This window comes from Zonotrichia leucophrys, chromosome 1A, assembly GCF_028769735.1.
Source record: "Zonotrichia leucophrys gambelii isolate GWCS_2022_RI chromosome 1A, RI_Zleu_2.0, whole genome shotgun sequence".
NCBI lineage: Eukaryota > Metazoa > Chordata > Aves > Passeriformes > Passerellidae > Zonotrichia > Zonotrichia leucophrys.
This window is the reverse complement of record NC_088170.1, coordinates 17,268,403-17,292,204: the sequence shown is the minus strand read 5'-3', so window position 1 is coordinate 17,292,204 and position 23,802 is coordinate 17,268,403. Positions and strand designations below refer to the sequence as shown.

The 23,802-nt window shown below is 43.9% G+C and overlaps 1 protein-coding gene across 3 annotated transcripts in view; it reads right to left on the bottom strand.

Moving 5' to 3' along the window:
• Positions 1 to 5,550: 5,550 nt before the first annotated feature.
• Positions 5,551 to 23,802, bottom strand: part of LOC135442219 (very long chain fatty acid elongase 4-like) — an 87,415-nt gene continuing 69,163 nt past the window's right edge. Inside the window, exons 2-10 of one of the 3 annotated variants that reach the window (XM_064701772.1) lie at positions 15,347 to 15,548; positions 14,910 to 14,967; positions 14,129 to 14,194; positions 12,474 to 12,661; positions 11,248 to 11,328; positions 10,476 to 10,532; positions 9,244 to 9,358; positions 8,155 to 8,282; positions 5,551 to 6,863 (exon numbers count right to left, since the gene is read on the bottom strand). In XM_064701772.1, the coding sequence (XP_064557842.1) occupies positions 6,693 to 6,863; positions 8,155 to 8,282; positions 9,244 to 9,358; positions 10,476 to 10,532; positions 11,248 to 11,328; positions 12,474 to 12,661; positions 14,129 to 14,194; positions 14,910 to 14,967; positions 15,347 to 15,469 (987 nt within the window). In that variant the 5' untranslated portion in view covers positions 15,470 to 15,548 and the 3' untranslated portion in view covers positions 5,551 to 6,692. Of the gene's footprint in view, positions 6,864 to 8,154; positions 8,283 to 9,243; positions 9,359 to 10,475; positions 10,533 to 11,247; positions 11,329 to 12,473; positions 12,662 to 14,128; positions 14,195 to 14,909; positions 14,968 to 15,346; positions 23,163 to 23,802 lie in introns of those variants that run through there. The other 2 variants (XM_064701773.1, XM_064701774.1) reach the window with 2 other exon arrangements.

The window sequence follows — 23,802 nt, the reverse complement described above, 5'->3', positions numbered from 1 at the left end:
TTCACTGTGACTAGTGGCTTCCCCCCAATTTAAAACATTATCTCTGTGTATCAAATCTGCCCAAAGATATTAAAAGCAGTGCCAAAATAGAAAACCACAATTGCATTAAATGGTTTCTGTAAGTGGTGGCTTGCATTTTATCTCCAAGAACTGAGCACAGAATAGCCAACCTGTTTTGCCAGTGTGCCAGTGAATAAACGACAGCTTTACTCACACCAGTAATTTCTAGAAGCAAAATTATGTAGAAGATAAATTCTTCTTTCAAAATAATGGCCCTTTGATTTACAGTTATTTAATGAGATAACATATTAAACCTGCAAAATATAGGATAACACCCTCTGGGACTAGCAAAACCCATGATAAATACAGACACACCACAGACACAGCTGTGCACCCCAATAAGGATTGGCTGATCTGCTACCAATGCATATCAGGGATTACAACCAGAGAAGGGCTTGCACACTTGAAAACTATTCTGGTTTTCCAGCTCTGTCAGCAAGGCATTCTCCCTCCAAACACTCCCTCAGGAATAAGCATTTATTATTTCAGGAGAAAACATCCTCAGATCTCTGTGATGGTGGGCACAACTCAGAGTAGAATAAAGTGTACAGAAGAGCAGTGACTTGCTGCCTCTCAGATGTTTGTATCCATTCTGCCATTCCTTTATTAATAGCAGGGAATGCCTGGAAGGGACCATACCAAATTTAAGTTCTAGTTCAAGTTTCTGGCTTTTCTAAGTATCCAGTTGCAGTGTCCACATCCTGAATTTGAAGGCAGATAGGATTATGCTAAAGTGCAAAGAAAAATAAAGACTTGCCCAAATTCACTTGGATTAAAGCCTTGCAGAAAACCCTATGAAGAAAATGTACATTATTAATTGATAGATCAGAAAAATGCAGCTGCTTGTACAGCATTTGAGTGACTTGTAGCTACTTTCTTTGCAGCTTTAAAAGGTCTGAGAATCTATTACAGTGTCTGTGTGTGTGGGTACAAAAGAAGAGCAGAGAAAAGGGACAAGAGAAAGTGGAAGGATGATGTTAAAGGGGAAGGAACATCTACTCCAAGCAGGGAATTTTAAAGGACAATTTTTATTTAATAGCCCTCATTTTTTCAGCTCAGTGTAAAGACAAACTCTCGAAGCGCAGCAGAAAGCCAAGGTACTGGAGAGAAAGGATGACAGGCAGACTAGGGAAGAATAGGCCTGAGATGTGCTACTAATGTTTTAACCAGGCAGTCCCTGAAATGTCCACATTTGTACATAGCCAGAAGTTGAACACAGGAAATCAGTCCTTTACAATCCTGCATATCCACAACAAAACCTAGCATTCCCTGCAGCACCCAGTGTGCCATTCCATAGCAGGTGTGGCTGCTGGGAGCTGTCCTTCAGCGTCCCACAGCAAGATGAAGGACCCATCCCACAGAGAGGCAGGATGAGAAATGAGCTGGGGGACTGTCTGCAGGGGCTGCATTCACCTACCCACACTCAAACTCACTCATACACACACTACACTCTGGTACCCTGACCGAGGACACCGTGGGGACATCAGTCTTCTCACAAATACTACCTCTTGGGTCATCCCTATCACTGACAGGGAGTGGCAGCATAACAAAAATGAAAACACGATGCTGAGCAGTGAAGAGGGGCACATCAAGCTCTTAAGGCTGCCCACAGCCCTCCTCCTCCTCCTCAGTGCTGATGGGAATCCATGTGCCTCCCTCGGCACATTTTGTGGGTACAGGGACCCCAGGGTGACATGGGTGACTCCCTTTTTTCCTTTTCCATAAGTTGACTAAAAAACGGCGATGTTGTGGCAGATGGTTAGGAAATCATCTGAAGCTGAGAGGAAACCGAAAGGGTTAAAGGCAAATCCGTGCCTCTGCCACTTGGTTAATTCCTCGGCAGCCTCATGCAGTGCTGAGAGGATTCAGGCCAGAGGGAGGCACTGCCACAGTCCCGAGGGGACATCCTAGAGAAAAGACTCCTGTTTCCTGTCCAGGAGGATTAAGTACCAGGCCATTGACAAATCACAATAAACATCTGGATGGAGATCTCCATCTATCAAGCCCTAATCCATGAAGCTATTTATTAATGAATTCAGCACATTCACACTGTTCTATATATAGAGCTGACTGATCTTTCTAAATGTTTGGCTTCTAGGTGGTTTACATCTGTATCAACAGATTTTTATTTTTTGGATGAAGCAATCTACTGCATTCTGATTTTTCTTGTTTAATTGTTTAGAGTAATTCTTTTGCCTTAAAAAAAAAACCAACAACTTAGCCATGTTTTCTAATAGTATATAAAAAAATCCAATAGCTAAAACCCAGCCATGTCCCTGCATTTTATATTGCTTTGCAATTTTAAGCCCAAGTTCCTCTGGAAACTTTCCATCACACAAGGATGGAAAAAACATTAAATAGTAATTGATTTTCTTTTCTGTATTTTGTTTTGATTAAAATGAGAATCTCTCTCATTTATCTTCAGAGAGAAAGTAAGCACCGAGTAAATGGTCTGCTTAATTCAAAAGTAATTTGATCAGAACATCCATAATTTACATTGACTGGAACAGCAGGAAAGATGCTGAGCACTACCAGCTATCAAGCTTATTCATTTCAGCAGCCTACTTGCACTACGCTTTACATCTTGTTCATGGAAACTGCTCGACAAACATTTAATGACCCACAGTTTGTAAGAGGGAGACTTACACACCATCATGCCCTCAAAAGTCATCTATTTGTAGGATTAAATAACGCTCCTGCCCCCACCAAACATGGCTGTGGAGCTGAGCGTGCTGCTTTCCACACAGCTGTGCCAGGCTCATCCCAGAGGAGCTCCAGCCTTTGTCACTCGAATGGGTAGAACCAGCATTTGTCTCAGAGGTTTTCCACAAATCCAGCTGTGACAGGGTATTTTCAACCCATCCTCAAAGCTTTGGACTCTACCAGACAGCATGAGCCATCCAAGCTTGTAATTTATAATTCCCACCCCTTTTGACTTCCATTGCTTTTCTGTGCTGTAATATTTAATTCCAGGGACTTGATTTTAGAGGGGAAATCCCATTTGGCGCCTTTCCTCTCTGTTAAATTCCCAGAGCACATAGCTGTGCTTTCAGGTTTTTTGTTACAACAGGATAGCTCAGGTGGACAGTTCCAATTAGGACAACCCGATTTTAAAACAGGAGAATGAAGACAAACAACGGCAATCTGAAGGAGTAACCTGCAGAGCCTCTCAGCTATACCACTGCAGTGTTTTCTTCACTGCCAGTGCAAATATCCTCACAAGTTAATTTTCCTTGCATCAATGCTTCTGTAACAGCTGTGCTCCATGCCAGTGTCTGTTTCTGTATGGAAAGCATGGTGTTTCTGGGCAAAATCAATTCCTCCTTATCATTCAACTGAACATACTTCATTTTCATCCTGTGCCATCAAAGTCACACCAACAAAAAGCTCTTACTCATTCAAGATCAGGCCATTCACTCAGGCTGTGAGGAAGAGGGACAGGAATAAATCAAAGGTTTCATGTCTAGAACAAGTGGTGACAGTGGTGTCTGAATTGAGTGATCAGTCACTTCAAGCTGTCAGGTGACAAATTTATACTTTCATGTTTTGTGGCCAGTGACACCTATGTGGCCAGTGACACTCCAGAAACCGTTGCTTTGTTGTACATAGACACAAATTAACCTGCATAGGCTGCATTAAAAACAGATAAATGGCATGTTTACAAATTCATGTATTTTAAGAGTGGAAAAGCAAGGAGTAACCTCATTCAGATTTTGTGCTCATTTCTAATTTTTAAGCAGCCATGAATCAAGTAAAATCAAAATATGTGATGCTTAGTCTGGTATAAAATTATGAGTGAACTTAGTTACTACATTCTGAAAACATTAAAGTGACAGGGAAACTGAGGTTGAAACCTACTCATGTATAGGGAAAAGAGCATTAGATTGCTTTGTGAGCACAGATAATTTAGCCAGCTGCAGGAAATGCTCTACCACAAAACTAGGGGGCCAAAGGTACTGATGGCTTAAGCAGGAGAGTGTAGCATTTTGTGTTTCATACAGGTTTTGTTGTAAAGATGGTTATTTTTTATAAGTCGAGATTATGGTTTGACTCTCGGTTTCCCCCGTGTTCCTCCCTCACAATGGTTTGTCCCTGAGTTGTTTGTCCCTTGTTTTCCCGCCAGCGACCTGTCTGTTAGGGTGACCGATCCCCTAGTCCTTCCCCTTATGTCCTTAGAAGTTTATCTCCTCCCTCCTGATGCTGCCCAGTTTCCCTGTCCATCACTGTAACCACACCCCCTTTATTTAGAGAAATTTTTATGTCAGTTATCCCTTACTTAAGATATTTGTCTCCTGAGCCTTTTCCCTCCCCTATGCAATATTTATTGGTTCAGTTGTGTCCTTTGCTTCTCCCCTGAGCTTCATTTATTGGTTCCCTCATGTCTGCTCCTGTCACACACTCCTCTTTATCAGTGCCTTCCCAAGGGTCCTTCCCTGACACCGTCACTGGCCCCGCTTGGGACAATAAAGTGCCTTGGCACCCACACGAGTATCTGCTCTCTCCTTCCTTTGCCTCAGTGCTTCCTAGTCCCGCTCTCGCCTGCACCACCCACGCCGCAGACGGAACCACTACCCACGGTTCTTGCGAAGAGCCTGCGAGTGGCGGGATTCGTGGTGTCCTTGGGCCCCTCCAGGAGCGGCTAGCCGGCATTCGTCCAGCTCCTGTGGCTGCGGGGCGAGACTGCAGGAGAGGGCCGCAAATGAATCATTAGGCGGACAAGAGTAATGAAACAGCTTTACTTGCACTGGGTCTTCAGCTCTGGAGAGCCCCCAGGGGAAACCCTCCACATGAATATGTTAGATTTACAGTAGATCCCATTTTCCTGTCTTTCCAAACAAGGGGAGGAATGAAAGACCCATCCAGGGATTTGCTAGTTAAAATTCTGACAGAAGAAGAAGTCCAGTATTTGAAAGTGTCACTATTTATTAATTTATTTGCAAGTTAAAATAGTTGACAGGAAGAAAACCAAGGTGGTGGATTCCTCTTCCCCAGCACGGATGCAGTGATTCTCATACTCACCAGTCACAGCCAGAAGAGAGACTGCTCAAATCAAAGGAAGGATGCTGATAATGTGACATTGTGACAGTGTGAACAAGTCCTTAGTGGCTGTGTGTGAAGGGGAGGAGGGTGAGGAATGGCAGAATATTGTTTTAGCTTCCGCATGTGTGTGGAGGGGCTGAAGGAAAAGATTGGGGTGTGAGCACAGAGCAGCGAAGAACAAGTTGAATTTATTTTTTGTAGCCACTTGACTCCAGACTGGTGAAGGGCACGCAGGTCTTTTGGGGTACATCCATTTGCTGTTCAGGCTAGATCTAGTCCTCTGGACATTCCCAGAGGAGTTAGACTTTTTTATATTTGAGATGGATTTGGCTTGGCAATGGCAGTGCATCATGTCACTGATTCCAATCCTCTCCTTCAACATCTTTGTGTTTTACAAAATACTACTACTCTGTAGTACCAGTTTTAATCAGCTGAGCAGGATTCAATCAATAATTACCACTTTGTAGTTTAATTAGGATCTTCAAAGTACTATCACATCAGAACTTCAACAGTATTTAACAGTCTGCAGATGAATATAAGTGCCAAATTGTGGTTGTAGTTGATTTAGGAGCAAAAAAAATAAGCCAGTTAGTGATATCTTAAAATCAATGGAGCTATGCAGCTTTGTACTACCCGATGAATTGATTTTATACATTTTATATTAATTCTTCTACAATTAGGTAGTGGAGGTGGTTGCTTGTGGTGTTGTTAAACTCTATGTTTGACAAGAAGCAAAATTTAAAAATAACAGTATTAAAAATAATAACAGATTGGAGAGAAAAGTTATGAAAAGGGAACATCAGTCTATTCTTTCTAGTTCAATTATGGCATTTACAAGGAGCAATACCAAGTATCTTCATGCATTAAAATCCTCTGTTGGTATGAGAGCAACCAAAGGGAAATGAGCATTCCAGAAAATGGGACATGGTGACTCTTACTGCACTGGTTTCTTATTAGGATGAAAGTGCTAATAATGCCTTCTTTAGCTTCAAGACAGTAAAGACACCTGTCCAGCTAGACAACCTAATGTCCAATTTCCTTGCTGCTTATACTGATAAGAAGTTAAACCATCAGGACCACCCCAGGTCTAGTAGGAGCTTCCTTAGCAGGACGGGTGGGATGCAGCGTACATCCTGTGGATTCCTGGCTGCTGCTGCTGCCTGGACATTGATTTCCAGCTGGAGGCACATGACCCTGCCTGACCTACAACAACAAGCTGAGATAGTTCTGTGGATGCAAAGAAACCCTCTACAGCCTAAGAAATGAGGCAGGGAGTTGTAGCTGGCTGCTAGACCTTGGACCCCAAGTTAAAGATGGAAGGGAAAAAGACCTTATCTTGCAAATGTCCCAAAGCCTGTTATGCTTGTGACGACTTTGCTTAGCTTGGCCTCAGCTTAATTAAGTGTGCCTCCCCAGTTCCTTAATCCCTGAGTTTACATCATTCCTTTCTTCTCCCTAACCTGGGATATTTGAAGGCTAGACATGGGCCTCACACACACTCCCCAGATACATTTCCTTCCTGGAACCATGTCACAAGCAGCAGAGAATGCTCATGTTCATCAGGCTGCGCTCTCTGTCCTCTTTGATTTCCTTCAAGTCAGCTTTTCCCGCTTTCCCCTGACGTAGGTCTGATAGTAGAAGCGTAGGAAGAGAGCCAGGAGGCTGAGGATGTAGAGGAAGACTGCGGTGTTGAAGCCATCAGGGAACGGGCACTCTGTGAAGAGGTTGTAGGAGGAATGAGCAGCAATGGCCACAAACTGGCACTGGAAGAGGTGGAAAAAAGAAGCAGCGAGATTAGGGAACCTTAATGAGATACACCTCAGCTGGCCATTGAGACCATCACAGCTATCACAACATCCTAGCAGTGTCCTCAACCCACAGGATCACCTGCTTGCCTCGCCTGACATCCCTGGGAACCTTCCTTTCAATTTTAGCAGTGTTTTCCCACCAGGAAAGATGTCCATCAAACCTGAAGGCTTAACCAATCCTGTCTCTCCTGCCCTTGGCCCATTTCTCTGCCATAGTGCAGTAACTGAGATGCTGGAATATGAAAAGTGAAGGTGGTAGGTTTCTCTTCCCCAGTGGTAATCAGGTTGTTATACCCATAATTATTTTGATTTGTATTTTAATTTGCAGAGAGGAAATACAGATACTACCTTTATTCATTTAAAAATTCAACATTAATATTTTTTTGTATTTTACTAAGTTACCTGTCTCAATACCCTGAAGCAATGAGTTCTACGTACCAAAGAGCTATTAAATATTTTTTTTCCTTTGCTATAAGTTGCATTAGATATACCTTTTTATTTCATGCAATGCTTTCTTGTTCTGTTTTGCCATGCAGGCTAAGTAAGAATTCTGGAGCAGTCTTCACTGCACCAGTGTTTTTTTACACATATCCTCTTCCTCTTCCCTTGTAAGTGCATACTTTTGGTTTGCAAAGCCTCTCTTTGAGTGGAAAAATCTCTCCTACAACCATTGTCCTTGTTTGGACCATTGCATTTATGCTGAATCTTTAAAAAAACATGGGGTTTTCCAGATTTGTAACTTCATCAGAGATGAGGGAAAGAAAATCCAAAGGGATTTTCTAGAGAAAGAGTAAAATTCACATATTTCTCTTTAACTTGCCTGTTTGCCTGTAGCTAGAGACCCTCTTCCTTTCTGAAGGAACTGAATCAAGGCTCCCCAGTCTGCTGCCTTATTGAGAATCCAGTTTTCCCTGAACCACTGTTCCTACCTCTCCACATCAAGCTCCATAAAAGCTCCTCTCCACATTCCTCCTCCATAAAAAGGAGGAATCCAATTTTTTAATTTTTCTCTTCCCTTCCCATTACAAAGCTAGGGATAATTATTTTGAGATGGTCACTGAAGGCCTCTGATAGTCTTGTGAAAGCATTTGAAACAGGTCACCCATGGCTTTGCCTCTCAGAGTGGCACCTGGGAACGTGCTGCCTTCCATGGACAGCAGCAAATGGAGCCAGTGAGGTGACAGACAGCAGAGGCCATCACACCTGAGCCATGGGAGGGCAGGGGTGAACACCTGGAGCTAATTACCAGCTGCAGGATGGTCAGGTAACGCTTCCACCACAGGTGCTGGCGCATCCGCGGTCCCAGGCTGGCCAGGGCATAGTAGCTGTACATGAAGATGTGGACAAAGGAGTTCAGCATCCCAACAAAGAAGGCTGAGGAGTGAGAAAGTGAGGGTGAACAAGGCACACGACCCATTCCAGGCTAACCCCGTGAAGGGCTAACAGCCACTATGATGATGCTTCTAAAACACACCACATCCACCTCTGTGCATGAACATTCCACCTGGGATCTCATACCTCCCATGCAAAACCAGGACACTGTGGAAGCACATCAGCTTCTCCCTTCCTTCAGCATCCAGAGTCGTTGCATGGGTTGGGTCAGAAGGGACCTTAAAGGCCATCAGCTCCAACCCCCAGGGCACATCTCCCACTAGAGTTGCCCCAAAGCCCCATCTCATCTGGCCTGGAACACTGCCAAGGTTGGTGTATCCATGAAATACCCATCCCATATCAAGTGTTCAGAGACAGAGAAGGGCTTCAAAGGCAGAGGAGAGACTTTGATTGTCTGACGTAAGCATTTCACACCATTCTGGTGTCAAGGCTGTGTAGCCAAAATGACTTCCCAAAAAAAGAATGCCCCAGCATCTTGTATAAGGCCTACCAGAGTATCCAGATGCTTAGTACACAGATGCTTCTCTTCCAGTTGAGCAAAAAGGGGCAGTGTTCTGGATACAGCCCAGAAATGGGCACAGTCGCAGCAGGAAACAGAGCCAGAACCTGGCCTGCTGCCCCAGGGCCTCTGAGTGGAGAGAGAGGGAGCACTGCTCTGGGAGGAGATACACAGTGACCTTCTGTGGGATGTTATTTTTTTCTGTTTGGACCCGCTCTGATGCCACACTCTTATTCTGGTTGAGGTAGTGAACAGGGCAGCCTAAACAGCCCCAAAAGCTGAGTAGATAGGATCATCTGAAATGCACGTTTTTCTCACCTTTGGAAGTAGGTGAGCTTCCTACCTGCCATTCAGCCCATCTGCACTGTTAATGCTACCTCTATGGCCCAAAAAAGCTGTGAGAAACATAAGGTTTTCTTGCAGCAGCATTTCTTACAAGCATACCTTGTCCTCCAGGCACGTATTTGACCCCTGACCACCAGTTGAAGAGCATAGAGCCGTGATGGTACACATGCAGAAAAGTCACCTGCTCCTGTTTCTTGCGCAGAATTAAGAAAACCTGAAAGAAGCCAGGCAAAGAAAAACCTTGAGTTGATGTGTCTAGACAAAAAATTCACAGTAAAAAGTTATAAAAATAGTTAATCATGAGTCTGAATCTCCCAAATCCATTTCCTCTGCTATTGACAAAAACTGGTGAAACACAATAGAACTTGTAGGGGGAGCTAGAAGACAGAATTTCTTCCACAAAGCCCCAGATATTTTTATGTCTAGATTCAGGGCCCAAAGTCCAAAGAGGACACATCTGAGACTCTGACTGAGCTTCCATACAATTCACAGCTGCTTGGATCTGCTCCTTTTCAGGACATAGCTTGTATATTTACTGCTACCAGACAATAACCCATAGAAAATCCACTGTGTTGAATGGCCAAACCCTCCTGGAATTTGCATTAGTAAGCAGAAGGGTTTTGCCAGATGAATACATGTCAGGTCACTGCATTTCCCCATGCACATTCATACACACACAACATCTGCTTTTCAGGCACTCAGGACTGGCAAAAAGCTGTTTTGTTGCTGATGCAAACAGAGAGGGGATCAGCCAAAACCCTGGCAATAGACCTAGGAAGGATCCACATGTTCATTCACATTTCAGTGGGTTGTCAACTTACACCCCAGAGAGCTCAGAAATTTCAGGCTAGGACACAGCTGTCTTCTGCTGGCCAAGCAGAGGCCTTGTCCAGTCACTTAGTTCATTTACAGTGCAGAAGGACACCTGACGACAAGCTGTAAAGAGGTGGACTTTAAATTCCCCCAGGACACAAACCTTTAGTGCAGAGCTCTGGGAAAATCCATGGCAGCAGAGATGCCAGGACTTGTCCAGCTCCTTTTCAGCCCCACTGTTAATCAGCCAGCCAGGCAATAGCAGAACCTGTGTGGCACCAGCAGCTAAAATTTTGGGGACCCACCTGGCAGCAGCCAGGGGTAAAGCCTCTCCCCTAGCACTGTGTCCAGCCTCAGGAAGGGTGCTGGGGAGGGAGTGTGTGCAGCCAAGGGACAGAGACAGGCAGCGAATCAATATGTGATCAACCCAGGACGTCAGTTCTGGCACGCTGCCCCTTTCTGCCAAAGAAGTATCTGTGTGCAGCCCCGGTCCCGCTGAGGAGCTGAACCCTCCTTACCGTATCCAGCAGCTCGATGACTTTGGAGAAGAAGAACCACCAACACACTCTTGCCATCTGCTGGGCAGCACAAGGCACGGCGGTTAAAGCTTTACCCCAAATCAATACATTTTCAATCACGCTGTATCCCTGCCACCTGTCCACCCGGGATCTGCAGCAAGGGGGGAAAATTAAGGGGTCCTTTTTTTTTTTTTTTTTTTTTTTTGGCCAGATGGCAGGACTCTGAAAAACTGAAAAGATAATACGATGCTTGCATTGTAACTCCAAATTCAAAGAGAAAAAACTCACACAGCATTTTTGGAAAGCTGATGCTGGTGGGACCCAAACCCCTGTGATGACCAAGAAATAGTTTTAGCTAAACTCCCCTGCTAAAAGAAGGGTTAAGTGAGATTTCTGTCATACAAGGCAGAGGATATAAAAATCAGTTTTCTTGTTGGAAAGAGATCACCCAGAATCCTTATAATCCATGCAAAGAATCACATCTATTTCAATAATTGATTTGCAATATTGATACTTCAGCTGGTAAAATCACCCTCTCTGCAATGGTCAAAGAACAAACTTAGATTGCTGGGTTGACTGAGATGATTAATTTTAGAGAACTAAAGCAAAGCACAACAACTGTTGAAGGAGACAATTTAGTGGAATAGATTTACTGGCAACAACAGACTGGAATCAAAGCCTTCTTAGCCATGCAAATTGCTATTTATGAGCAAAAGGATCTGCCTAGCCATGGGAGGGCAGGGCCTAAGGCAAGCTTTCTCCAGAACTGTACCCTCATTCCCAGCTCACTCCGGCTGTAATCCACTGGCTGGCACAGGTAGCTATAGTTATCCAAGACTGAAGTGACCAGAAACTGAAACAGACGAAAAGCAAATAGAAATCAGTTTTCTGTTGAATGCCATCTGTTCCGAAAAAGATGGACATATTAATGCTAAGGTAGTGAGGTTTCAGTCTTATAGTACTGACAGAAAATCCAGGGACACATAGTAAAAACCTAAAACAAAGTACTTCACATCCTGGTTGAAATCTCAAAAAATGCAAACTGGGCCTGGGAAGATTTATAACTCTTTGTGTAATCACTGGAGCGCTCAAAACTACTTCAGCAGGAATACTAGGCTTCTAAGTTTCTCTGAGAAACACTGCTCTCCTTTGCAAAGATCTTTCTGTTCTGCTTTGGTAGGTTCATTTGCTTGTTCACTGGAAAGCCAAAAACTGGACCAAATAACCAGTAGAACTGAACAATCATGTGCAGAAAAGCAATTTGCACACCTGTCCTCAGATGGAGCAGCATTTGTTAAAAAAATCCAAAAGCAATTAGTGTTGATGTAACACTTGTAATACAAATTAAAAGGGCATATTTGTTGGCAACAGAATGTTTTTGAAACCTATTTGGCCATGTTCCCTCAAAGACTTTTCAGTGGCCTATAAACTTGGGGGGAAAGGCTTGTAGAAATGCTTATGTGTTAAGAACAAGCAGAAAAATAAGTTCTTAACATTCTCAGCAGCAGGAAGACAGAGAGTGCTTGGCACTCCTGGAGAGAACTGCCAACTTTGGAAAATCATAGTGTTCAAAGGGACCTTAAAGATCACCTAGTCCTAAACCCCTGCCTTTGGCAGGGACATCTTCCACTAGTCCAGTGGTTCTTATCCTCAGAGATGGATCCATCACCAGCCAGACTCGAGATGAAATGAGACCATTCCACATTCTCCACAAAATCTGTGTCTAATGGGGAATTCTCAACCTGCAATTCATTCATTCAGCATGAATAAAATTCCATGTTAATTTCATGAATGGCAGGGATATTGAGAAATGGGAGGAAATCAAGCACAGCAGGACAATACTGCTCCTCTTGTGGCAAAACATGGACATGTCCAAGCCAGCTTCCACTCCCTTCAGCAGAGTCCATCAGCAGAAGCTGTTTAAACCCTGGAATCTGGAGGCTCTGGAATTCAAACCCTTCTCAGATGCTTACCTAGGAGCCAGTCCTACCTCCTCACCTCATAAAACATGTAGCTGGATAATGCCACCATGGCCAGGTTGTAGGTGAGTAGCAGAGCCCTCAGCTCCAGCTGCTGCCGCTGCCGCATGCAGGACGGTCCCAGTGCCACCATGAAGAGGTAGGAGGTGAAGATCAAGGTGACTGGAAGTGGGGAGTAAACCAGTGGCCACGGGTCTGTCCTTGGGTCTGAGAAGCAAAACACACAGCCACAGCTGGCACCTCCACACAGCAAGGGACGGATATATTTAATTGTATTTCAATACTTCCCTTTGGTGCACTCGCTGCAGAAAGAAAATTGGTGTCTTTGTGTCTTTGCAAAGCTGCACCTCAGTCCTTCTGCTCTGATTCTGCCAAAAGGATTTAGCACAAAGGTTTTAGCCCAATTTTTGGGTATCAACTGCTGTACTGGAAGGCAGATCTTTCCTGGGATGAACTGGAGCCCTCCCTGGGTGAAAGGAGTGATCCCAGATACTGTGCAGGGAGGCACAGGAGCAGCCATAGCAACAGTGGCTCCTCAGGAGTGTAAATTTACAATTTTATAATAAAAGTGTTTCAGTCCTTGGTGTTTCAGTCCTGTCCTTACAATCCTCAGGATATCTAAAATTCTCCACTCCTTCATTTTTATATCTGCTCATACAGTGGGCTCTCTTAAGAAGCTTGAATTCACTAGGAAATGCCAAAACACTTACCCTGCTGTAACAGCTCTTTGGTACTACAGCAAAGGGAAACTGAAGAGATTTTCTGTCATGCCACCTCCTCCTAATCCTGCTGTCATCCAGGATATATTATATCAGCAAAAACATCCCAGATACCATTCATGCTTTCCTTTGCTGTGTGTCAACCCCCTTCATTTTTTTATAAATGCTGTACCAGTCTGGACAACTCTGTTAATCCCTCTCCCTTCTAAACCTTCCAGTTCTTTTTGATGGCTGTTACGAGCTGTGTTAGGAGCTCTTTGACATTCCATTTCTAGATTTAGCAGCTCATCAGAAGTCCTGAATCACAATTTACACTTTCTTGTGAAATTTAAGTCGTGAAACATTTACTGAGCATTATGCAAAGTCTAAGCATTATGCCTCATGTCTTCCTCCTGCAAGCCTGCTGTTCTACCTTCATGGCATTTTGTGGCTTTTCTTTACAACCAGAGATACATCACAGCCCTTTGGAATCAAATTGAGCCTTTAATTAATGAAAATCTGATGTCTCCTCACTGCAAGCTGTCAAATCTCAAGCACTGAGGAGTGGTTACTGCCAATATTTCATTTGATAACAGGTTTTCCTGGCATCACAAAGAGTTTAAACCCCCCAAAGTATTAACTCTTTAGTCAACTAAGCTTTCTCATGACACATGAATATACATTTAAAAAAAATCAGATTCTTTAGTACTCCAGACTCAAAAATCTCAGGCATTTATTGCTCCTTGCTCACTGGGAAATTCCTCGTCCCTTCATTCCTTACCGTGATCCAACTGGAGGGTCAATGAGATATATTTCAAGACTTAAGGGAAGTTTGTGATCATGGAGAAGGAAAAGTGGAAATCTTCTTATTTAGGAAAGTGTGGGCTAGGGTAAGGATTGCATTCCTTTTAGGTTTGGTTTTCATGATCATGCTGTTGATGCAGAAATTCCCATTTTAGACAGCATCTCTACCTACCTCCACTTTCAAGAATCCAGTTGTAGAATTCCTGAGTTTTCTGCCAAGTTGAAGCCATCCCAAGTTCTGGAAAGAAATTAACTTGACTGAGTCAGGAATTAGGATGTTCTTTAGACAAAGAACTACAACTAATGAAAGGATAATAGTTTGCTTTCTAAAAAAATTAAATTTTAGACCAGGATTAAAGTGTCCTTTAAAAAGGGAAGAAAGAGAAGCTCCCCCCCCCCCAATGATTAGCTACTTAACTTCCAGATTTTATTTATAAATAATTTTTAATAATTTATTATTTAATTTCCAGATTTTGATATTGCATGGAGTTTTCACCTCTAAAAATGCTCTGAGCAGCTGCATGTGATCTGCCAGATCCAGGAGGGAACTGCCAGTACCACTGGGAAATCAGTCACATGGCATTTTTTCCTAAAGCAGTGCGGGCACAACATTCATGTGAGGACAAACATCAAGTGTCATAACTGCATCTTTCCACAGGTAGTATTAGATATTCCCAGTGCTGGAAGGCAGCTAGGGATTCATTCAGCACTGCTGCAGCTCCAGAGGTGTTAACAGAGCTGGTTATTTGGTTTTTCTGAGGCCCCAGTTTATACATTAATTTTGTTCTATCTTGGACAGATTCTTTAATATAGTATATAAAGTAGAATACTCATACATATTATGATCATCCTCCTCTTCCCTTCTTTCCTTTAGTAGGGAGATGTTTTCAAAAGCACTTAGAAGTTCTCCTAGAAAACACTTTTCTGCAGTTAGTTTCAACAGCTTGAGCTACCTGATCCAGTTCTCTCCATTAGCAAATACAGAGGGGCAGCGTCCTCCAGGTTCATCTCCTGCTGGCATTGAGAAAAGTACATTTTCTCCTTTTACCCCTCCTCACGGACTGTGACACCCATGCCCCACATTGTGTCAGTGACAGACACCCCCAAATTTCTCTCCTGCAGTTAGTCCTTCTCGGGTGTTCCTCTGACACAAAGCCAGAGACCCCTGGGAGGTGTCACACCTATCCTGACTCAGAGCCACATGCCCTTGTTATCCGGATGGACTCTGCCAGCGCCCGGATTAGTCGGCGATTATCAGCAGGCTCAGAGTCAATCCCTCAGGGATTCCACACGGTTACAAGTCCCCAAAAAACCCACACGCAGTCCAGCTCACTCCCCTTCCTTCCCCCCAAACCCGTCGGGAAGAGGCAGGAAGGAGGAGCAGACTCACCGCAGCAGCGCAAGTGGCTCCAAGCATCCCTTTCTCCAGGGCTGCCCCAGCCACTCGTGGCGCAGGTAGAGCCGGCAAGACAGGGAGCTGCAGCCTTCCTCTCCACAAAGGAGGTGAGTGCATCCCCTGCGAGGTCTCCCACAGCCGTGGTGAATCTTCAGGCCATCTTCTTCAGTCTCCTAGCGGTGCCACCTAAACCCCACTGCGAGCCACAGGCACCGTGGGGTTATCGCGCAACTTAGCCAGAATAAGAGGTTACATCACATACTCCTCCCCTCGCTCTCTTGCCTCTCCCCACACGGTTTATCTGATTAGGGGACTGGAAAGAAGGAGGAAACAAATGAAGAAGATTCCTGAGATTCCACAGGAGTGAACCACTGACCTTTAGTGCCATGCTCAGGAGCCCAGCCTGGCCAAGTGGGACCCGGGCCAGCATTTCTTCTGCAGGTTTCTGCAGGACATGCCACGACAGCTTTGCAGACAGTAAAAGACGAAGGATCACAGCTGGAAAGCAGTCTGTTTGGAGCACTGCTTCAGACCAGCACAAGGGGCTGACAGCAAGACTTTTGAGTGCTCAAAATAAGTCCAGACCACCAAATGAGGGGATAGAGAATAATGAGAACTCACTCACTCACTCACTCACTCACTCACTTGCTCTCACTCAGTCTCAGTCACTCAAGGCAGGGAAAACTCAGCTGGAATCATCCCCTCATATCCAGCCTGTGTCCCTCGGGGAGTCACTGTTTTTAACGACAGGAGAATATTTGGAGGGGTGTGGCAGAGACACCAAGTGATCTCCAGCAACTGCATCGAGGGAAAATGCAGAGAGCTGCAGTGATTCAGTCCCACGTGGGGGGACCAATGCAGAACTAGGACCCTGGACCCCCACTCTCCAAGAAACAGTCCAAAGCCAAGTGATGGGGTTCAGCTTCGTCACCTGGGGCCACCTGGGGCGTGGATACATCCTCTTCTTTTTCCAGTGGGCACAGATCATTAGCAAACTCCAAATAAACTAGAGGGTAGTACCATTTCTCATACCACTGTATTGTGTCTGTCACCAGATCCATAACAAACCATTTTGAAGGGCAAAACACCAAAGATTAGCTTTTCAAAGCAGCTTTAGGAATTAGGCAGATCATGTGTTGGGAGTTTTTAATTGAAAGATATCACGTGCTGATGCTGTTGGATAGCTACTGCATTTCTGTAATTTATGGAAACCATGGAAGTATTTAAACAAATATTTTTGGGAAAGGTGATTTAGGATGAAGATTTTGAATTTGGGGGGTCAGGGCATTAGAAGGGCAATCCAGTCTAGAAGAGGGTTTGACTGACCTTTGGTAGCATACTGGGTTTTTGCTGACCCAGGGTCAGGGAGACAATTATTGTGGACTTTACAGTTATAGTGAACTTTACAATCATAGTGAACTTTACACACTTTTTTTGGTGTTGTTTTGGTTTTTTTCTTTCTTGCAGAGCTTTCTATTAAGACCTTTCCTTGAAGTTTTCTAATTGCTCATGAACCAGCAGGTTTCATTTCTGTATTTTTGGTGCCCCAGTCCTAAAAAGAGCTCAATGATTTATCTGTGTGAATCAATGGAAGTGATAAATCAGATCAGTGCTTTCTATCTGTCACATGTAGATGGGACTATATTTTATTATATCTATCAGGTAGTTTAAGTAATGTTTGTTGAGTTATTTATACTGATGTATAAGACTCAGAATTAAAGACACAAAACTTCTCCATCAAATATTTTTTACCGTGGTGAAAAAATAATCACCTGTAGTAAATTTTCACAAATTTAATTTGGGGCAAACTATTTTATTGTTCACATAAACTGGATTTTTGTTTTTAATATCATGAAACACATGTCATTTTTTTAAAACCTTCCCTCTTCCTGAAGTACTCCCAGTGGTGCTGCTGCAGATGTTCACTAGCATGGCTGGCAGATGGAGAGATGTCCTCAGCAATGTGGTACTTTTACACTCCGGGAATGGGTGTCCTTTGATGAATTTTAGCACAACTGTGAAGGGCAGCTCTGCAGGGACTGCACACAAAAGCCTCAGAACTTTTACTTTCAGCAAGAACTAAGTAGAAAAATAACCCCCAAAATTGCTCCTTCACTGAAATAGTATTAGGGGAGCTCTTAGTGCCAAAGTGAATTGGGTTTTTAATTCAGTGATTTGGCAAGAAAAAAGGGGATTGCAGGGACATGAATGACAGGCACAGTAATAGGGAACTCAGTTATGCAGAATGTGTGACAGCTCAGACAACTCCATCGAGATGGAAAAATATATTAACCAGTGAAAAACCTGGCTATCTCCCGCATAGTTTAGAAGTGTTTGCCACAAAATCATTATCAATAGCAAGTATCATCAGGAGAACAATCCTGAGGGCTTCTGGACTGTGCAGCTTTTGCTCTTTGGTCCTGTGACTGCTGTTGCTTCCAACCAGAACTGTACTAAAAGGACAGGTTACCAAAGGAGACCTGTTCTAATGCTTGAGAAAGGCAAGGAGCAGGGGGCCACGCTCATCTGGATACACAGGCTATGTCATGGTGCTGCTCTGGACCCCACAGCAGAGACTTGGCAGATTACAGAACCACAAAACGGTTTGGGTTGGAAGAGACCTCAAAGATCATTCAGTTCCACCCCCTACCATGGGCAGGGACACCCTCCACTGGCCCAGCTTCCTCAGAGCCTCATCCAGCCTGGCCTTGGACACTTCCAGGGATGGGGCGAAAAATGCACATACCTGGCCCTTGGAACTCCTGAATGGCATCAAATTCGCTTCCTATGCAATTCAAGTGGATCAAGCTGCTCAAGTGTTTGATGCATGCAGATATTCAGATGTAGTTTATTATATGTAGATAATAAAAAATACTGGTAACTTATGCATGGAATTGGCTTCAGTGAGAGGTAAATATCAGAGCTGAGGATGCCACAGAACATGAAGGAAGGTGACAAACCCACAGATCTCTTCCTCAGCTCATATCTACATCTGGACTCTTGCCTAACAAACTGCTTATGGATAACACATTTACGAGTCAGGAGAAGTCCAAGGATTGTATTGTCCACACTTCCAGCAGATGAAGCACTACCTTGCTCCTTGGCAAATGTGCTCCAGAGCAAGCTCTGAACTCTTGAAATAATATCTTTGTGAATATGCTGCCAAGGGAGGTTCATGTCATCTCCTCTAATTCGTGCTTTTAAACAACTACCTCAGCTCTCAATTGCTTGCAACAGAAATAAATGACAGCTGCCTTTATGAGTACTCTCTCAACAATGGGGAAAACAATAATAAATGTTTTCACAGATATAGAATTTATACAGAATAATAATTGAATGGCTGAGTTAGTTTTGCTAATATGCAATTACCAGTTTATATATGCTTCTGGGGAAATACAGTGGTTTCAGGTGACAATCAGCCAACACTAAGACACTCTGAAGACCTCACCAAACTTTCCAGTACATCTGGGTCTAATCCACAAAGCTCTTGTGCATGAAAAAAATCCAAACTCACAGCAAAAAGAAGCCTTTAAGAGGCCCAGTGAAGCAGCTGAAGATGCTTCTGGCACAGGGATTCTGTTTCTTGATTGCCTTGCTTATGCTCCATGTAACCAACTGCACAGACCTTGAAAGGTTTAGAAGAGATTACAGGAAGGTATTTTTGGCAGAGCTACTGAGCAGACTGTCTCTGTACATCGAACTGGGGAGACTGCATCAACTCTTGTGTAAATTACCGTCAGACCTATCTTAAGGCATCTCCAGTGGCACTGGACACCTACCTATGTACAGGCATCTGAATTGAGTCCTCTTTGCTTTTAGACCCACCTTTTGTCAGCCTTCATCATTTCTTTGAGATAAGAACCTTCTCTCGTGATGTACCTTTATGGCTAAGCATTAGTCTTGGTTGTGGGAGCCCTGTCCCCAAAATACATTCCCAAGTAACTCCTAGGCCTAGAGAACTCAGAAACTTTTGGCTTTCATCTCAAAATCTGCTGTCTTTTCAGCATGTCTTGAATCAGCGTTATTTCAAAATTGTACTGTGACTGACAAGGAGAAGGGACTTAATGCTGATCCCAAAATTTAATGCATCATCCAAAAACTTCCCAGAAATGAGCTTAAGATTATGTATTGATCAATTGGCTTATAACAACTTCTTCCAAAAATAAAAACAAAAAACCAAACAAACCAAAAACCAAACCTTAGGCATCATGGTAGCAACAAGGTTTTTATGCCAAGATGTTGGCATTAAAGGAGCGAGAAGCCAAAAGAAAGAGAAGCTAATGAGTCTTCATTTAGACATCCAAGGGGTGCCAGGAATATTGTTCTAGTCCTAGAGCTCTACAAAGAACACTGAACAAACTTGATTATCCAATAGATGCAGCCTGTGGATCTCCAAACCCAGACCTCATGGCATCTCCAATATGCTGGAGCCATGGGTAGAGCACAGACTGAATTCCTGCTATAATTAGTGCAGTAATGAGAGCACAGTGCTGATGACTGCTGTCTCTTTTTTTTTCCCATTTAATCAAGGAAATACAGAATCTCCATGTACCTGTCTCTTGGTGATACTTGAATGTTTCGGTGCTTCTGAGAACTTTCCTCTTCTATTTCACTCCCACACAAACCCACCAACAGCGCTGAGCTGAGAAATTAATTCTGACCAGTTGTTCCTATTGAAGGGAGAGCACTTAATAGAACTTGCCTCTGAACATCCACTGCCATTGGAGAAAGGATTATAAGGATTGTGTTTCCTTTTTTTTTCCTCCCCTCTAGTTTCTGATATTCCTCCACTATGTGCACTCAGCTGATCAAATAAGCCAGTCATAACAGATGCTTCTTCCGAAGCACAAATGTTGTCCAGGCCACCTGCAAATGTCTGGGGTTCACACTGTAGGAAAGAGGATGTTCTTGTAATTGTAATGCTGCTGCTGAAAGAAAATAATGTATTCTCTTTTTAAATCAGATGCTCTGAATTACCACATCAACATCTGTTAGCCTCATGGGGATTCTGGAAGTCTAGGACAACTCTTCCTTTTTTTTTTGCTTGCCTGGCAGATACCCATATCATCCTCCCTCTGCAAAGGTGTGTCCACCAGATTAAACTGATCTGGATCCCTCTGGGATGGTACTATGCTTTCATCCCCTTCTGTTCCTGCCCTACACCTGGAGAAACGTCCCCACAGAAATTAGTATGGCTCCTTTTTATCATCAAACCTTTCCCCCTAATTATGCCTGCAAATTGCTGGTGGTCAACCAGACTGTGATGTATCCCCAACTCTTTCCACTTCACCTTTTATTCCCATTTTGCCTGCTCCTCCCTTTCTCCTGCCCATGCCTGCAATGCACTGGATCGTGTCTAACATGCAGATTGCAGGCTCTGCAGAGTCTGATTCCCTATGCGATGACTACCAAAGTATTTATGGCAGCAATAAAAATTGAGGATGCAAAATCCTCTTTCCTCCTCTAATGATCTGGTACAGATGCTCCCGGTGATCTGGAAGCCAAATAGAACAGATATTTATAGGAGCCAGAAAATGAGCAGTTCAACTTTCCAACTTCCAATGGTGGATTTTGGAGCCAATAGGCAGCACAGATTGTTCTGATCTCTGTCCTCTAAAGCAGTTACTCTGTGGAGAACAGCAGACACCTTCCTGAAATTTCCTTATATTTACAATAGCAAAAAAAGATTCAGTTTTGTTGTGATCCATCCTAAATCTCTATCTATGTGTAAAATAGAAAATTTCACCTTAAGTTAAAGTAACTCATGACAAAAGACAGTGACATAAAATCCTTACTGAGGCAACAAACTCCTCCACACAGGAAAAAATGGAAACATCTCTACTGGGCAGGACTTTGACTGGATTTTATGTATTGCTGTCAAAGTCATGATCACTCTGTTCAAGGCCAGGTTGGATTGGGCTCTGAGCAACCTGGTATAGTGGAAAGTGTCCCTGCCCAAGGCAGGGGGTTGGAAGTGCATGATCTTTAAGGTTCCTTCTAACCCAAACCATTTTGGGATTCTCTGAAAACAGCGTGGGTGATTGACTGGAGAAAAAACTGCCAGTCTTCCGCAATTTATTGCAGAAAAAGAATGTGGTTGGGACTCCTCCAGTTCAGATTCCTTGGGCCTGTGGTGAATCAGTCAATAATAGAAGTGCCATACACAGTCAAACAGCTGCAGAGCTTCATTATAAAAGTAACATGACTCTTTTGCAACTCCCCAAGGCATTATGAGGTTTAATTACTGTTTTGTTCTTAGGAATCCTTACAGAAAGGTAATCTGTTCATGACAAGAACTGTAAATATCATCGCTGCTGCTGGCAAGTATAGTCCTGGTAAAGGTGGCAACAAATGAGCCAGAGCAGCACACAGGAATTTCCTTTCCTCCTGCTTTCTATTCTCCTGCAACTGCATGAAGTTCTAGGGAAAGTTAACCTGGCCTACAGGCACTAGTCTTGTCAGGCTACAGGCCAAATCCTGAGGGATGATGTGGGCTAGCTCAAGGTACTTCAACAGACTTCATCCTTCCTTTTTATCTTGACCACTGTGAGAAGTTTGGAACTGATCCATTTGGGATTGGTTGTACATGCTGCTTTGGTTTGTGGGTTAGTCCTTCTTGCCGCATAGTGCTTTGAGACACAGTCTTCTACACACCAGTGTGGGAAAAACACAATGGTAGAGGATTCTCCTAGCTTGAAGGCAACAAACCACCCCTCTGAGAGGAAACCACTGACCTCTGCCGCAGGAGACACGATGGAGTACAGAGCAGGCACTTACCTTGGAAAGAAACCTGCTTCTGAGTATGCAGGTCACACACTCTGTTAAAAAAATGGAGAGTGTACAATTTGTCTTCATCTGTCTTAGAGCAGATGAAGGAAGCCTTTTAATGACTTTCTGTCAGGAGATTTAGACAATTAGAATATGATATAATGACTCTGTAGCTAGCAAGGCCCAAACTAATGATATAAAGAAAGCAGACAGAAGAAAAAGGGGCCTCCTTTTGCAAAAGTATGTTTACATGGCTCATGGGTTTCTTTAAGACTTCAGAGATTGTGCACTGAAATTAGGATAATTTGCTGAGCTCCAGGCTGATAGTTCCATCTCCGTGCTAACTAGGTAAGAAAGATAGAAATATTTGGAGGCTTCCAGCTGCCCCTTGGAAAAGCATCTTCAAAGGCATGCATTTAAGACTCTGCTGAATGCCAGCACAGGCAGTCACCACGCTGGTTTGTGCAGTGCCAGAATTGCCCTCCACACAAGTCACCAACAGATCCCTTCCATCTGCTTACACAAGTGTTCACTTCAGGATTTCATGGCCTCACCTGCCCAGCCCCTTCCCCAGGAGCAATGTCTTAGCCAAAAACCAGCTGCCAGCAGTAAGAGGCGATGAGAGAAGGGCCTCATGTCACATTTGAGAGCTCGCAGTGGTGTCCTGGGGAGCAGGTGACACTCCTTCACCACTGTGGGAGGGGGGCAGCAAGGTTTCCACCCCATGAATGGCAGCCTTTTCTTATAGAGAGGACAGACCAGCTGTGGCCCTAAATTAATAGAATAACCCACCCTTCAGCACTATGAGGAAATCACCTCTGCTGTGGAGTAGGGACTTATGCCAGTTATTTTATTACCTGATTTTGGTTTTTTTTTTTTTACCATGTAGCCATGAGTTTTTAGCCATGTTTCAGGCATCACAGTCTCTTCTTCTATACTTGAGAACATTTAATAGCGGCAAGAAATCTGTTCTAAGAGTTGATTTAGCAATAGGATCGTAGACTCTCTTGATTCTAGGATCATTGGGTCCAGCTCTTGGCCCTGTACAAACATCCCAACAATCCCACCTTGTGCATCCCTGAGAGCATTGTCCAAATGCTCCTGGAGCTCTGGCAGCCTTGGGGCTGTGACCATCCCTGGGGAGCCTGTTCAGTGCCCCAGCACTCTCTGGGGGAAGAAAATTTCCCTGATAACCACCCTGACCCAGCTCCAACCATTCCCTGGGTCCTGTCCCTGGTCACACAGAGCAGAGATCAGGGCCTGCCCCTCCTTTTCCTCTCCTGAGGAAGCTGCAGAACTGCTGTGAGATGTCACTCAGGATGCCCTGCAACTGGACTTTGGTGCTAAATTAAAGATTTTTTCACTGTGGGTCATGAGAGGGAATGTTTGAGAAATGTTGGCACTATTTGTACCAAAATGGTCCAACTCACATATTCCCTGGACAGGACTGGCGAGTGTAAATCATAGAATAGCCTGGGTTGGAAGGCAGCTTAAAGATCACCGAGTTCCAACACCCCTGCCATTGGCAGGGACACTTTCCAGTAGACCTTCTATAGATCCAAGAGACCTTCCATAGATCAAAGTCCCTTCCATAGATCCAAGAGAGGGCCTAAAGATGTTTAAGCCCAAGATGATGCTTAAAGGAATGCACTCACTGCCAAATATGGATGTTCTGATTTGAA